We start from the raw sequence: 17,175 nt of genomic DNA, 5'->3' as shown, positions 1-17,175 counted from the left end.
GGTTCTATCCCACGAAAGCTTATGCCCAAATAAATTTGTTAGTCTCTAAGGTACCACAAGGACTCCTTGTTTTTTTTCTGATACAGACTAACATGGCTACCAGTGAAACCTACCTGTCAGTTATTCATCCTTAAAGACTCTGTTATATTATCCTCTTGCAATCAGATTAGTAGTCTCCTTTGTATGGCTCATATCAGTTCAGGTTAATATTCATGTGCAGTAATATTGGAAAGTGACATTCATAGTATATTAGCTAAGATTAATATTAATATCGAGTGATGGAGCGGAGCTAATGTGATAGGGCTGTCATACTGTGTTAATACTGGAATGCCGCTCCTGCCATTTCCAGCTCACTTTAGACTGTCTGAGTATCAAGGACCTGAGCATATTTCTCAGTGCATTTTCCCTGAAATGACTGTGTATGGGGTGGGGAGGTCAGTTCCACTCCAGTGATTCTTATTGAGATCAGAAGAGTGGAAGGAAATGATCTTTCTCCAGTCCTACATTCCTTTGGATATATCTCTCAGTTGTCATCTTATTGTATTCCAGTGTATCTGAATCCAGATGTCACAAGACTAACAGCATTTAGAAGAGCCATGTAGCACCCCCACCAGGGATTTGCTTTTCCAAACATGGATATGTACTCAAGATACTCCTGGGAGGGGTAGGGGCCAGAATTTGACCTTAGATGATGGTGTAAAAGAAGAGTATTTTTCTCCTCAAAATCAGTACTCTGTACATTATAAAACACTGCATAATGCATCCTTGCCTTTATCCCCACCTCACACACTTTATTCCTAGGACTAGCACAAGTCTGCTAGTGTAGCTTCGGCTGTATCCAAGAGGAAAGTAATCAGTAATTAAAATGGGCTTGTATTTTCTTGTGTAAACCAATGTACTATTATTATTTTATTACAGTTTCATATATAGGCCACAATCAAACTGGGATCCTGTGTGTTGGGATTTTAGGCCTAAATTTTCAAATATGACTACTGATTTTGGGTGCCCAACTTTGGGACACTTTAAAGGGACCTGATTTTCTGACAGTGCTGAGTACCTGCCTAGGGTTGCTAACTTTCTGATTATAAAAAAAGAACACCCTTGCCTACCCCCAACCCTGCCTCTTCCCCAGGGCCCCGCCCTGCCCTGCCCCTTCTCTGAGGCCCCCTCCTCCCTCCATTGCTTGCTCTTCCCACCCTCGCTCACTCACTCATTTTCATAGGGGGTTGAGGTGCAGGAGGGGTTGAGGGCTTGGGCTGCGGGGTGCAGGCTCTGGGGTGGGGCAAGGAATGAGGGGTTTGGAGTGCAGGAGGGAGCTCTGGGCTGGGGAGTGGGGGCGAGGGGTTTGGAGCATGGGAGGGGGCTCTGGGCTGGGGCATGGGTTTGGGGTGTGTGTGGGGGGGTGGTGAGGGCTCTGGCTGGAGGTGTAGGCTCTGAGGTGGGACTGGGGATGAGGGGTTTGGAGTGCTGCAGGGGGCTCCAGAATGGGGCAGGAGGTTGGGTATGGGAGTGGGAGGAGTGAGGGCTCTGGCTGGAGGTGCAGGCTCTGGGATGAGGGATTTATGGTGCAGGAGGGGACTCTGGGCTGATTTGGTGTGTGAGAGAGGGTGCAGGATGCAGACTCTGGGAGGGAGTTTGGGTGTGGGAGGAGCTGAGGGCTACAGCTGGAGGTGCGGGCTCTGGGGTGGGGCCAGAAATGAGGGTTCAGGGTGCAGAAGGGGGCTCTGGGCTGGGACAGAGGGTTGGGGTGCAGGAGAGGGAGGGGGTGAAGGCTCTGGCTGGGTAGAGTGGCCAACTTTCTGATTGCAGAAGATTGCCCTGCCCCTTCTCTGAGGCCCCACTCTCCCGCCTCACTCTGTTGCTAACTCTCCTGCACCACTCACTCGTTTTCACCGGGCTGGGGAAGGGGGTTGAGGTGCGGGATGGGCTGAGGGCTTTGGCTGGGGGTGTGGGGCTGGGGATGAGGGGTTTGGGGTACTACAGGGGGCTCCAGGGTGGGGAAGAGGGTTGGGGTGCGGGCTCCAGGCGGCACTTACCTCAGGTGGCTCCCAGAAGTGGCCGGTATGTACCTGTGGCCCCTAGGCACAGGGGTGACCAGGGGCCTCTGTGCGCTGCCCCCATCTGCAGGCGCCATCCCCGCAGCTCCCATTGGCCACAGTTCTAGGCCAATGGGAGCTGTGAAGCCATTGCTCAGGGAGGGGGCAGTGCGTGGAGCCTCCCTGGCCCCCTTCCACCTAGGGGTTGCAGGGACATACCAGCTGCTTCTGGGAGCCACACAGAGCCCCACTGCACCGCCAACCAGACTTTTAATGGCCTGGTCAATGATGCTGACCAGAGCAGCCAGGGTCTCTTTTTGACCAGGCATTCCAGTTGAAAACTGGATGCCTGGCAACCCTATACAACCTGTACCCTGTAAATTTTGTCACGCTGGGCACCCGGATATATGGTACCCAAAATCACTGGTTACTGATGAAAAGGTAAGTTGTAATTGCTTAGCTCAAAGGCCTTTTTAATTTCTAACAGTTAACCTCATAGTTCCACACAAATGGCCCTTGATCTTTTCTCCTCAAAACTGTTTCATGGCAGCTAAACTGGATATGTCCAGGAATGATCATATTCTTTAACTACTAGCTATTTAGTTATTGATTTTGTTGTTATAAATAGCTCCCATCTGCAGCTTCTGTATACGTACAGTAGTTAAATGTGTTTTCAGCAAAATATAAGGAGCCCTGTGCATCTGCCCTGGACTATAAAATAAGCACCTGGGGGTTGAAAAGAGACACTCCAAAAGTTATTCCAAAGGAGGAAACATAAACCTCATCTTTGGTTATATAACGGGCCATTGGACAAGCTCAAAAAAAGACCATCCCCACCCAGGTAAAGATCGTCTCCTCTGCTCTGTTTTCCCTTTGCACACTCACTCTCTCCCATTGGTGGCATAGGGCCATGCCCACTGGCAGAGTCTGGGCCTGAGCCTTTGCCAGCAGCTTTCTCCATTGTCCTTGGCTTCCCAGCCAAAAGCATGTGACTGGATTTTTTCCAATATGTGAACTTCCCTCCTCCTCCCTGACATAAGCACCTTCTCCCTAGCACCTGGCATTAGCACCTCCTTCCTAGCACCTCCTACTCTCAGTGGTTCTCCTCCCCAGCTGGGTTTCCTCTCTGATACCTGCAGTACTTTCCTTTCCACTCAGCACAGTGTACTGGCAAATCCTCTCCAGCTTCCAACAAAAATGACATATATTACAATTGGGAAATGTCTTTCTTTCAGCTACCTGAAGTCTCCCACACTGGTAATATTATCATTTGTCATGTGTGCCAGTTAAAGCTGTTGCTCCCTTCTGTTTATGCTACTTTAGGAGTACACTGTACAACAAGTATAGGATTTGACCTAGGGCCCCTGGAATGCTGGGCCCATTCTTTCTACAGACTATCCTAAGTACGAGGAATCCATGCATACTGCATTGTGATCCTCTCCTCACCCCCTTGCTCTTGTTGAGAATTTAGGGTATAAATTGACTGTTGAGAGGGTGAATGTAACTTGTACCTTTGCACCAAAAGGACAATCCAGTTAAATGGTTCAGGAATTTCTTAATTATTTGTGGTATGAACTGTAGGTGTTCACCAAAGGAAATACCTGTTCCTCTGTGTTGCTGTCATTCCTCTGAGGGTACCAAAGTTTCCATATTTAATGTGTCTTTTGCTGTCTGTTATCCAGGGGAGATGTGACTTTCCCGTATCTTGACTGGGTGATGGTTCAATTACTTTCCCCTGGCATGCTATTTATTTTAATCATGGTTTTCTGCAGGGCCCAGGAGACTTTTATGAGGCCAGGTTGTGCCCATATTCCGAAAAAATGATTCAAGGAGGCTGTCACCTGTAACACTCCCATTTGTTGCTGTTATGCCATCTGGATTCCTTGCTTTGGTCCTATTTCCAAACATTTTGCAATGGCATCCAAGGTCATATTTAGTGATTATGGTAGGCGTCAAGTAAAATCTATGTGTCTATAAACTTAACAATCAGCTCAAATTTAATAGCCTTTGAAATGTTCCAACAGTAGCTTCTTTCCCTCCTATCCCATGCCTCATTTTTCAGGCCAAAGACCCAGCTCTTACCATGATTTACTCTGTGCCTCTAAGAAGAGTGAAAGCTGGAGAGCCCCTTGAAAGAGCTGGGAGAAACACAAAGAGAAGAATCTTTGTATGGGGGAAAATGCTTCTCTCTTTTTCTCCCCCCATCTTTGAAATCATTGTTACCATTTTTATTATTCCCTCTGGATCTGTGAAGTGTGGAAAAGGAAGTTGGCAAGGCCCTGAGAGAACAAAGCAGCAAAGTCCATTTCCTTCCACAAGTGGGTTTCCATATCTAGACGGTGAATAAAATGGCTGGCAAGGGGCCAGAAGAGAGTTAATAGATTTACAAATGATCAGTGTTTTCTTTGTATTGATTTTCCCAGGACATTTTCTGAACACTGCAAATAGTAGGCAGTTACAATGCACAGTCTGAGTCTCTGATGAATAGCTGGCTCACTAGGGAAATTGCTCATGGAGAGTCTGCTGGAGTGGGTAACTTTATCTGAAGCATTCTCCTCCAGGATGTAACACACCTGATTGGGAGCACCAGGAAACAAGGAGCCTCCAAACACTCACAAAACACTGGACAGGAGGAAATGCTACTGGTTTGGTAGGGAGGCATGGGTGGCATTAGGTATTGCCATAGCTTGGACATGCTCCTGTACCATTAAAGAGAGGGGTAATTTTGTGAAAGTCCAGATGGCAAGATGATTAGGGAAGAGTACATATTCCTTTTTGTTTGTTTGTTTGCTTTGGTACCTAGCCACACATTCCATCTTTTCCCCCTGCCTTCTCTCCACAAGCTCAGACTAAAGAATTCTGACAACCCACCTGCTCACTGTATGACAAGCCACCTACTCAGTGAAATGCTACTGTGTGCATTCTGGTTAGATGCAGAAGAGGAAATTAGTCTTTAACTCAGTGTTGTGTGTGCACAGTCTAGACTAGTACATCCCTTTCTGATGCTTTGCATTTGCAGGTCTACATACTGATAGACTTAAATTTGGTTCCCATCACCCCCCTTGAATTTTTATGAAATTAATACTGAACCCAAACCCAAATAATGTTAAAGTACGTTCTGAAAAGAAAAGCATTTTGTCTTTGCTTCTCAAAATGTATGGAGAAGGATCTAGTTAGTCTTAGGATTGTCAACTATCACACATCCAGAAGTTGGCCCTCGTACTTTCCCTGTCACTCATCTACCAAAACACTCATCACCTGCATTTTGAGAGTGTACTGGAGCCACACAGTAGCAATTCTCAGGTATTGCAAAGAGGAAGTACATATTGGATGGATTGTACCAGTATGCTAATAAAATGGTTCCATGGTGTAATGGTTAACACTGTGGACTCTAAATGCAGTGATCTGAGTTCATCTCTTGGTTGGATCTACATTTCCTTTGGAGGGAAAAGATGGTCCCGTGTTTGGGACACTAGCCAGGGACTTGCAAGATCAGATTTCAATTACCTATTCTGCCACAGGCATCCTATGTAACTGTGGACAAGTCATTTAGTCTCTCTGTGCCTTAGTTCTCTATCTGTATAATGGGGATGATAGTATTTCCCACCCTGATGGGCTACTGGGAGGATAAATACTTAGAATATTGTAAGGGATGCTGATACTGTGATTCTGGGGGCCATATAAGCACCATCCATAGAACTGCCTGTCATGAAAATTTAATTGAATGTTTCACAAAGATGGTGAATTGCAGGCTATCTAATACAATCTGTATATACAATCTGTATTATTCCAAAATCAAGGATGTTGAGGTGGAGATATGGATGAAGGGTTGGAGAAATGGAGGGAGGAGAGATAACAGTGAGAAGAGATTGAGAGAGAGAGGCAAGCATGGATGTCAATGCTGCTAGAAGGAGAAGAGCCAAATCAGAGAAACAAAAAGATCTTGAAGAAAGGAGAGGGCTTTAGAGAAAAAATGAAAGCAAGCATTTAAACCGTGATGTGCTGGAAGGAACAGCTGGATCCACCTGGTAGGAAGGGTCAGGGTGATGTCCCTGCCTCTTACAGAGTTATCCTGTCTCTCGATACTGCTATACATCCCTACCAGAGATAATATATCCACGGTGCTCATGAAGGTCCTGTTCCTGATTCCATTGAAGTCAATGGTTAAAGTTCCAGTGTCAGTATTTGGGTACCACGATACTGGCACATATTTTTGCCTTTTGAATATAGCAGATTCCATCAGTTGGCAGGGATGGTTCCAAGGATGATATCTCCGGGCTTCCCCGATGGTGTCTGTATGCAATGTGGTCATGATGTTGCAAGGTGGTGAGTATCCCATGATGTGCTGAGTACCCTCAGTTCTCACTGACTTCAATGGGAGTTGAAGGTGGCTCAACATCTTGGACGATCCAGTCCTCTATACACTTTAGGAACAAATTATAGACATTTCAAGCAAAGGGCAATTGCTATAAGTTTGTTTGCCAGTGATGCTGCCTTGCTCCTGGTAAACTGTGAACACATGCCTTTGTTTAACCAGGAGAAGCAATGAATAGCTATCCCAGTCCCTTCATTGCTCCTCTCTTGTAGGGATTGTGCCCCAAGGACATGTGACTATACCCCAAGCTAAGTGGAAGGAGGAGGGATATTTTGTAGGAGCCCCTTGTTAAAATATGGACAGGACCGTGCACTTAAGTTCTTCTGAGGGAAAACAGGGACACTGAAAGAGGTCGAGGAAAAGATGCATAAAGATACAGCGGGGAAGTGGAGAATGGGAAAAGTGAAAGGAGGACTAAGATATTTGATCCCTAGTTTGTAAAGCTGGACTACTTTCCATTCACGAGGAAGGCCTTGAAAAACAAGGTTTGACTATCACTAGCCACTAAAAAAGAGAAATACTGAACACCCATGTAACTCATCCTGAGGGATTTTAGTTACCTGACGCTTCCCATTATCCCAGGTCAGCAAACAATGTAGTTTGCTCAATAAGGAAAAACAAAAAATCAGAGGTACCACATACAAAACCAGTTTTATTATTATTGTTATTATTATTATTATATTTTGATGTTTAATGCAATGCTTCAACTAGGAATACAACTCAGCAGAGGTACATACACATATATTGCATGTAATTTTCATTTTGTCTTCAAAACATTTCAAACCCTCATCATCTTCATTAATTGTTATGTTGGAGCCTCTCCTTCCTAGCTGGCTATGACGCTCCTCAGCATGCATAACATGCCCTAATGTCATTGTATAGCAGTCTTTGTTCCCTCTGAACTGAAACATTAAGCACAAATTCCCAGAAATGTCTCTTTACCAAGTGCTTCTTTCACTGCGTGAATGCTGTATATAATATGTATATATCTATACAGTATATATATATATATAAATATATATATATATATATATATATATATATATGGTATGTATAATAACGTGGGTTAGCCTTACATAGCCAACCATAAAACTTGTGCTTATCTTATTTATATGAGATCAAATGTATGGCATCAAGAATACGACCAAATTCCAGCAACCCTGGTTTGTATGCTTCTCATTTCTCAATCTTGCCATATGATTTTGGACACCATTTACATTTAATGCACTTTTTTCATACAGTATATTCCTTTTAAGACAAGAATACTGAATTTTGCAAATTAACAATAGGATTTTTCATACTCTTGAGATAAAAAATAATAATAAAAAATTAGATTTCAAGTGGAGACGAGGTCCCTCCTTGTACACACAGTTTGAAGAGTAATTGAACATTCATTGTAGATATATTTACATTGCAACCTTATCTTGATAATATTACACATATTGTATTATTTCTGTACATAGCCAAGGTATGCTGTTGGTCATGTTAAAACACACTGCTTAAAGGTATTTACAATTTGAATATTAGACTCAAGCTCACCAACGACCTCCTCAAAATGGCACCAGAAGTTAAGGGATAAGTCATAAAAATGTCAGTTTATTACTGACCATGACACATTCTCACTTATTATATTTTTATCATTATTATTATCACTATTATGTGCTTCAGAAAAGGATGGATATCTTTGGGATAAAACTTTAAAGATGGAATCATCTGTGGAACCAAAACCTCTGAGTCTCCCCAGAGCAGATGAAAAGCGGTAATGCCAGAATGCCTTCAATCTGCCTGTCCATCTGGAGCTTTGGGAACAGAAAGTTTGTCTTGTTTCCCTGCCTACTGTGCTTTTTTCTGTGCCAGAGGGTGAAACAATGTACATGTTAAACACATGGAAACATACCCTTTGTCATGAAGGGCAGCAGAAACAGGACCTTCCATTTTAATTACTACTACAGTGATACTGCATCTGATACCGCCAGATACCAAAGTCTCCCAGAGAGTCAGTGCGGTTGGGGATATCTTACAGGAAAAGCTTTTCATGCATGCTCCTTCATAAATACAATTCAGGGGTGAATTTTGCCCACCATATCAAAGAAGGGAAATGGCAGTCTCCATACATCAGATGAAAGACTAGACAGAGATATGGCGCAGAGGGTGGTCCACTTTGTTTTTCTTTCTTCAAGCAGCAGCAGATTAATGTGTGTGTGCCAAATCCACCAGCCACCTCTCTAATTTAAGCACAGGGAACACTGATAGGTATGCAGCAGTGCTACTTCTTTCCCCCTTCCATAGTGAAGAAAAGGAGATTATAGAAAATTGAGGGAAGTAAAAATATGAAAGAAAATATTTGCAAGACATTGGTTGCAGTGTGTGGTACTGATCAAAATCAGACTGGCTCTGGTTACAGTCCAAATGTTGGGATTCCCTAGTGATAAAGGCAGTGGAAGTCAGAGAGCACTTAGAATATTTTAACAGTACTTTGGTAGCTCAGGATGGATGACAGGGTCCCCAGTTTGTCATTTTATGATGCACAGACCACTGCACGGTGTTTTGTCATGTAATATTTCATCATAACAATATGTAGTCTCCGTTATTACCTACGTTTTTTCTGGTTTGGAGCTGATATACTTTTACAAATGGGAAAGGAGAGGATTGTCTTGCTTTTGTGTTGTTTTTTCTAAAAGTAAAACATGTAAAAGGGATTCTGATTTGAGGTTACTATCTCCAGTAGTACATCTAAGAACATGGAAGTGAATCAGGCTGGCTTGCATGCTACAAAATGGCATGAATCCAGCAGGGCAGAAGTATCAGTATATTAGCACTCCGTATGTCTGAAAGATGAGAGAAACTGTAGATCTGTTGCTGAAATGCCTGGGAGACATTAATTAAAGCAGCAAAGTGAGAGGAAACATGGCTTTATTTCAAAGAACATGATAGAGGGCGAGAAGTGGGAAAAGAAGGGGAAAAAAATAAAGTTGGGGACCTCTACCAGTGTATGGCACTGGGGCAGGGTTTTTTAAATTAAAAAAAATGTTTCTTTTTAAAGTCTACAGTGAAGTGCAACAACATGGACAGAGGATACATGGGCAGAAGTTTTGTTCACAGCCAGGGGTATTATACATGGGGCACAAAAGGGTTGGATGAAAAAAATCACACCCACTTTTATCATCCTAATTTCAAGTGTTTACTCTTCCACCAGCTCGGTCTACATTAATATTTAGGGGGAGATTTTCAAAGGCACAAAGGGCATTTAGGCACCTAACTCTCACTGACTTTGGTTGCCCAACTCTTCTTTGTGCCTTTGAAAATCTACTCCCTTAAGGCAGACCGTTTATTGTCCTGCAATCTGTTGCTTGGTATGAATTTGGCTTCTCGATCAATAAAAGCATTGACTTGTGACTTTCTGAGTTATTGGTATGGGGTTTTAAAATAAAAATTGTGACCAGAATTGGCAGCATATACCAGCGCCACAAAGGTGGTTTAGCGGGCCGGTTAAAGCTAGGTGAATGGCTGCTGTGGGTTGGAAAGGCTGTCAGAGTGGCTGGTGGGTCCTCCAGAGTGGCTGGTGGTTCTGCCAGAGGGGAAAGGCTTGAACATTTGTGGCAGTATAAAAGAGTAAAATCCATCAGCAAATGGAGCCTAGGGCAGCCACAAAGCCCTGGGAATGGGAGAGTCTTTAATTTGCCCCAGATACTCAAAATCAAAGCTAAGCAGTGGTGGAAGGGGGGAATGCAGCAGCTTTGCCACCCTGAATTGCAGAGCAGCAACAAGTGCACATCCAGCTGTGAGGTGAGGTAGAGCAAGGAAGGGGCTCTCTTTGCCTGCCCTGGCCCTTTTATTAACTGTCCTGTACCTCAGCCAGACAATCCAGGAGCCTGCTGCAAACATCACTAAAATCTCCTTCATTGGCTGACTGGTGTCACAGAGTAGCCGGCCTTCTCTTTCAGCCTCTTCCCACACACCCACACTGGCTGAGTAGGCCAGCTTGCCTTAATATTGTCCCAGCATCATAAAGCAACTAAAGCACAGAGGTGAATCTGGGACTTTTACTTCAAAAACCATTTTTTACTGATTTGGCAACTGCTTCTGATGCTATAAAAGAGGACCACTCATCAGGAAGTGAGATGGGAGGAATAGGAATATGAATTATATTATAAAGGAGATGCATGGGATAGTCCCAAAACATTTCTATGTGGTCATCATTTTTTGAAGCAGTCTGAGTGAGTGAGAAGTTATCTTAGAGTCCCCTTTCCATAATAAATCAACAGAGGGCTAGTTTATGACCCCTATTTCATCTGCTTTGCACCTCTCCGGCAGCACAGAAACAGCTGAAAAATTTGCTTCACTGGCCATCTGCCGCTTTCCTCAGTGTAAGGGAATTTGGAGCGGAATTTCAGCCAGCATGTCTGGATGTTCATAGCCTACTTTCCTGGCCTTGGTATGCTGGCTGAATTGGGACCATGGCAAGGCAAAGAGACTGCTGGGGGATGTTGCAGCTGGTGTACTTTTGTACACACCAGGAGTACTCTAAATTGCTCCTCCAGACCAGATGTCTGCTGACTTCAGGATTAGGGAAATGCAAAAGTCATTTACAGATGCATTTTCCTCTCCATGCTATGCTGGGTCTAAAACAACCAGTGTCCAGGATCTGACCCTTCGGCACCAGTCTTTACTGGCATTTGAAAGAAAAAAGTCTTACATATATTGACTTGCTTTTGTTTTGCATGGCCCATTTTTCACAAGGCAACAATCAAAAGCATTTCTATGTCGAAATGGACCCCTGTGATTCCTAATAAATCAAGTAAAAATTCCAAACAGATGGCTGACCAGAATGTTCCTTAGGTTTTTGCACACAGCTGAAAGCAGATTTCTCAATGTTACTTTGGCTGACAGTTGAGATAGCTTACCATTTTTTCCCTCTAAAGTGATGTTAATGCTCACAAAAGGGGCCATATTGATATGCCTTCAGGCTGTTGTCCTCTCCTCAGAAAGCCGCTATAGACTGGACAGTGACAATTGCAAGTCTTCCTACACTGGACTGAAAAATGTGACTGAATCCTGACCTAAAGGCACTACCTTTATGGGGAAGAAAGAGTGGTTCAAACTCAGTGCCTAGTCATGTCTTGTCCTCTGTCTGGAGTCTGCCAATAAGGGGGGACAAGTAGTGCAAATTGTCTTCCATATTTCTTTTTCTTAATGAGTTACATACACAGTTTGCTAACATTACATGTAAAGCTCAGCATGGAATGTGAAAAATCCAGCTGTGCTTCTTCTGCCACCTGCTATTACAAAGATAATGGTGCTAGTATTACAAAGAGAGCTGGCGCTATTGTTGATGATGCATGGACTAGAACAGAATGCAGCTCTTATTTCCACTGTTTCATGGATTCATCAGCACCAACAACAGTGGTTTTTGTCAGTCAATGAACCTGACCGATTCAGATGACAAATGAGGAGCTAAAATGGGTAGGTGGAAGGCACCATTTTCTTAAGAAGCACATTTACAGCCTGCAGAACTATAATCCAAAGGTGAATGAAGTGAATGTGAAGTATCCTGTAGATTTGGAAGAACAAGGAAAGGCATGGGGAGAGGGATTATAAAACCCATATAGGTTTTTTTAACCAGTGCCTCTTTGTTTGAAAGAACAAATTACTGTGTAGTCATGAGAGATTATTCCTATGGCATCTCACTAATCCACCCCCCAAACTGAATTTAAACCTTACAGATTGTGTGAGGCTTTCTGAGCCTCAGTGTCACAAGGAGGGTATACACAGCATGATGAATAGGAATTTGTCTTCCACCTCACATTAGATGTTAAGAGAGCAGCACGGCTATCATTCCCATGCATCACATTGAATATTGAAAAATTTATATTGCACAGGTATGCTGTATGCTTGTGTGTTTGCAGACACATTATTTCATGTTTGGAACTCTAAAGTTTTGAAGAATGTGTGTGTATGTGTATCGGGGAGACATTTTACATACAACTAGGAAACATACACTAAGGGTAAAGTATAGTACACTATGCAGTTACTGTGTCCTTTCAAATGTACTATCTGCTAATACAATTTGAAATAAAGTCTCTCTTTTCACAGGCTCAAAGATAGTGATGTGTGTTAGGAAGAAGCATTAGAAAGCTGTATGTTGTGTTTCATCTCTTGGTGGGTCTTTGGCACAATTTCCATTTCTCTTTGCATCACACTGTGTCTCATCACATCATGAGATGCAGCAGAATGTCATGCAATGTATCTGTGTACTTTTTAACCTTTGGATGTGCCTCATGGTGCTAACTGGATTTGTAATTCGTGTCCTGGTGATGACTTGAGAGTTCAGAATGGAGCCTGGACACATGTCAGAGGTCCAAAGTTACAAGTTGAACTGTTAGTGGTTTCAGGGCAGAATATACTGCCCCTACTTTCCCCCTTTGGGAATGTGTTATTGCTGGGAGGGAGGAGCTGCCGTGGTCTCTTGGAAAGATGTTCTTTCCTGAAGAAAGGTATAGAAATTGAACATATTTCACTCTCTATGATTTTTGTCTCTGCATTTTTCACCATTTGGAAGAGAATAAACAACACAGACTGCTGAAACATGGCTAGATAACTTCCTTTAGGCCTTCAAGACACATCAGGTGAAAATAGCTTTGACAGATATTCAGGGATCAATTTTGCAACCCTTACCCTGAGCAGCGCTTACTTAAGTGAGTAATCACAGTAAAGCTGGACTCATGGGAGTTAATGCTGATCATTGTAAGGGTTGCAGAATCAGACCCTTAGTGAGCAAGCATTTGTTCTGTTAACCTAATGCTTTGTCCTGTTTGAAGTCCATGGAAGTCTTTCCATAGTCCCCCAATCCACACTTCAGTTGAGCATCTGAAAAGGTTAAATGTTAAGTCATCAAGGTTAATTTCCCTGTAATCCAAAAGGCTGCTATTTTGAAGTTCACTTTGGAAGACTGTAATATAGTAGGATAATGTACCTAGATGATTTAGTAGTCTACTTGTTGGGTGAACATCATTCCAGATGATGGTAAATATTTTTGGATTACAATGAAGGAACCCCATGGAAATGTTACTGTAGAAGGCTACTCTTTGGATAGCAAAATCCACGGGCATACCTTTGAAAGTGTCTGGAAGTGTCAATGAGAGGAGGAATATTGACAGATGCAAATCTTGCAGGGAATAGCTGTCTACTTTAATCTGATGCACTCTGCCAAATTCACACAGTGCTCAATTTTGCCACAATATATATCAAATACTGCAAAAGTAGCTATGCTACAGGCAGGAGGAGTCAACTCTCTGGAGTAACTGATAATTTTGGAATATTTTAAAATAATGATATTGCAGGGCCTATATCTGTATAACCACTGTTTTCCTCCCTGCCCCTTTACTACTGTTATCCCCTGATAGGTAGAGATAATATTGCTCCATGCTGATACAAAAGGAAACATGGCCAGCACTGTATCTTTTCCATAAAGTATACATAGTCCCCACCATATGTCTAAGAAGGACTTTGGCTTCTTCATTCCAGGAACATACCCAGAGTCACTTCAAATGGGCACAGTAATCTGCATGCGGTTATTCTCTTCCTTAGAACAAATACATTAGTAGGAACCTTCTCTTTGTTGGACATTAAGATGGACTTTCTTATGTTAACCTTTCACCTCTGGGAGTCACAAGCAAATCCTGGACATAAAGTCTGTGCCCATCGGAAATGGATATAACTCTCTCGTTACCTATTAACAACTGCTCTTGCTGGTCTCAACTTACTTCCTTGATTTGGGCCACATGGTTGTTAATTTGATGAAAACTTCTAATTCACAGCAGGCTTTGATTTTCAATCCTTATGCCCTGGGCAGGGAGGTGCAAAAAAGAAGAAAAGGCTGATTGAAGAAAAATACAACTTCCTGGGGGATAGTACATAAAAGAGCTTAAGTGAGCTAAATTCTCAAAGACTTTGGCTTATAAGGGCCTCAAGACACTCTCTGTGCTACAGCAAGCTGGAAAGGACCTCCTTTTTTCCCTTTTATTTTCATTGGCACCATGGGACCAACCCCTCCAGTAGAAGAAAGCTGATATGCTTGGAACAATGGATAGTGAATCATGGGACTCATGGTGAGATAAAGAATATTTTTGTCTGATATATTTTTGGTGATGGGAGAGAGGTAAAGATAATATATTAGCTGTCATAGCTAGCCTACCTTTAAGATTCTCAACATGAGACCCTGACAAAAATAATTGTCAGCTTTTAACTTTGGAAATAATCTTTGCAAGGTGAGTTTGAATTGTTCAGTGTCCCTCTATCTCATCTACCCTTCCCTCTCCAGTTAGTTATGTTTTATTTATTGTCAAAGTGTCCTTACATTTTTTCCTTCAGACAGACAGATACATACACAAAGATTATTGTTATTCTATAAGAATGGACAAAAATCATAGACTCAAAAAGCCCTTCTGCATGATACCAACAGAAACAAGGAACTATGCCTCAAGTCCACATTACCTACTGACCACTCATTCAATCACCACTTCCCCAAGATCCACTGATAATAATAATAATTTAAAAAAGATTTTAAGTGCAGTTCTCAAAGACAGAGCTGACACCCCAGGTCAGTGACTCCACTAGGTTCCTTGATTGCATGTTCCACACTAGAGCATAAAGTGCTATGGCATTGTTTTTTAAAACTTGGAACTTTTCCCCTCTTTCCACGATTTTCATTTTTTATCTTGTGGCTCCTATGTTCTTGTAATGACACATAAGAAGGTGCTTAAAGGTTTTCTTAAAGGTAGCATTGCAAAGCGCGTAGCAGGCAGGGTTGATGGTGCTGTTGATATAACAGAGCCAGTAACCAATAGTCCATACAGTGTTGGGAATGCAGGAGACGCAGAAGCTGTTGATGAGCACCATCACATTGTATGGTGTCCAGGTAATGATGAAGGCCAAGAGAATAGCCAAGATAGTCCTGGTCACTTTTTTTTCTCGAGAAGGGGGTGGTTTCTTTTTGGCTGGCTGCTTGGTCATCTTGACAATTTTACGGGCCACGTTGTTCTGCTTCTCATCCCCATTTTGGCCATTAGTACCTACAATCTCCACGGTGGTGTTGGTTGGGGCACAGCAGTCACCCTTTTGGGACTTAGTAACTATCCTGATGCATGTCAGCTTGGAATTCTCCCCTTTTGAGTGGACTTGGGAGACAAAAGCCTTGGTGGTCTCTTTGGTAGCTTCATCCTCCTTCACATTGGAAGCAACCACGCTGATGGAAGTGGAGTCATTAGAGCTCTCCTTCTCCTCCCCTGGAACGCAGTTCTCTGTCACAACCTCTCCTGTGGCTTTACCATTCTGAATTTTGCTGTGCTCCAACCCATCCTCACTCGTTGGGATGTTGTTATTGTTTGGTTTCACTATTTTACTTTGGACCAAACTGGGAGAAACTGGATCCTGGGTTTGTGCTGCTTCCTTTTTCCCCTTTTTTATCCTGCTCTTGCTGGCACGAGATATCTGCCAGTAGAGGATGGTCATGATGATAACGGGCAGGTAGAAGGCTGCAATAGCAGTGCCAAAGGTGACAGCAGCATTGGAAAAAAATTGGATGTAGCACTCCCCGTCAGGAACAGTTCTTCCCCCAACAATGAACTGCCAGAATAGAATTGCAGGTGCCCACAAGATGAAGGACAGCACCCAAGCGGCTGCAATCATCATCCCTGCCATCTTAGTGGTCCTCTTTACAGGGTACGACAGAGGCTTGGTGACACAAAAATATCTGTCAAAGCTGATGATGAGAAGGTTCATGACAGAGGCATTGCTGACCACATAATCAAGAGCCAGCCACAGGTCACATACTACGGGCCCCAAGGGCCAGTAGCCAATCACAGTGTAAAGTGTGTACAGGTTCATGGAAAAGACACCAATAATCAAGTCGGCACATGCCAAGCTGAACAGGAAGTAGTTGTTGACAGTCTGCAGGTGCCTGTTGACTTTGATGGATACCATGACCAGGATGTTCCCAATGATGGTCACTAGACTGAGAGATCCTGCTACCAGGACTATGAAGACAACCTCAACAGTTTTATAGGGGCTTCCCAGTGCCATAACATCCTCGGCGGAGGAGTTTATGTAAGTTGAGTTATTCATGTCTGTGTCTCTAACAAGAAACCTGATGACCAATTATCACTTAAACCTGCAGAGGAAAGAAAACAAAAGAAATATCATTATTAAATTAGCCATTTTATTCTGGCAAATGGAGCCCTGAAAAAATGTGTATGGAAAAAACTTCAGTGTAGCAGATTGTGGTTTGGCAGAACCACACGGGCATGGTTTATCTAAAACATTCTGCTGATTGTAATTTTCTATTGGGAATAATATATAGAGGTGATTAAATTAAAGCTTGAACAAGGATGCAAAATTTGGATCCAGATCTAGATTTTGGACACACTAATATGCATATTTGTTCAGATCCAAGTTTTTTTCTTGTGACCCATTATAAAACTGAGAACTAATCACATTTGGAACTGAATCTGTTTCAAGTCCCTCCCCACACCTCCAAAGTTTAGGCATGTTCTGATCCAGGGTTAAGGTTCAAGATCATATCTAAATTAAATCTCTCTTGGGAATTTCATCAAAGAATTGTTAAAATCTTGAATGAAGATGAATTTTATTTGGAATTGGATGGTAAAGGGTAATAAGTTTCTCTCTGTCTTGTAAGGTGCGACGAGGAAGGCTTCTGTGAGGTCCATAGAAAAAACGGGTATAATTTCTCCCAATAATTTGCTAATA

General features: G+C 42.8%; 1 protein-coding gene across 2 annotated transcripts in view; it reads right to left on the bottom strand.

Moving 5' to 3' along the window:
• Positions 1–7,378: 7,378 nt before the first annotated feature.
• CHRM2 (cholinergic receptor muscarinic 2) overlaps positions 7,379–17,175 on the bottom strand; it is a 139,076-nt gene continuing 129,279 nt past the window's right edge. For both annotated transcript variants that reach the window (XM_038387721.2, XM_038387722.2), the window contains one exon: positions 7,379–16,579. In XM_038387721.2, the coding sequence (XP_038243649.1) occupies positions 15,124–16,533 (1,410 nt within the window). In that variant the 5' untranslated portion in view covers positions 16,534–16,579 and the 3' untranslated portion in view covers positions 7,379–15,123. The remainder of the gene's footprint in view (positions 16,580–17,175) is intronic.

Source organism: Dermochelys coriacea, chromosome 1 (assembly GCF_009764565.3).
Source record: "Dermochelys coriacea isolate rDerCor1 chromosome 1, rDerCor1.pri.v4, whole genome shotgun sequence".
Taxonomy (NCBI): domain Eukaryota; kingdom Metazoa; phylum Chordata; order Testudines; family Dermochelyidae; genus Dermochelys; species Dermochelys coriacea.
The sequence above is the reverse complement of the archived record's forward strand: the minus strand, read 5'-3'. Positions and strand labels throughout refer to the sequence as shown.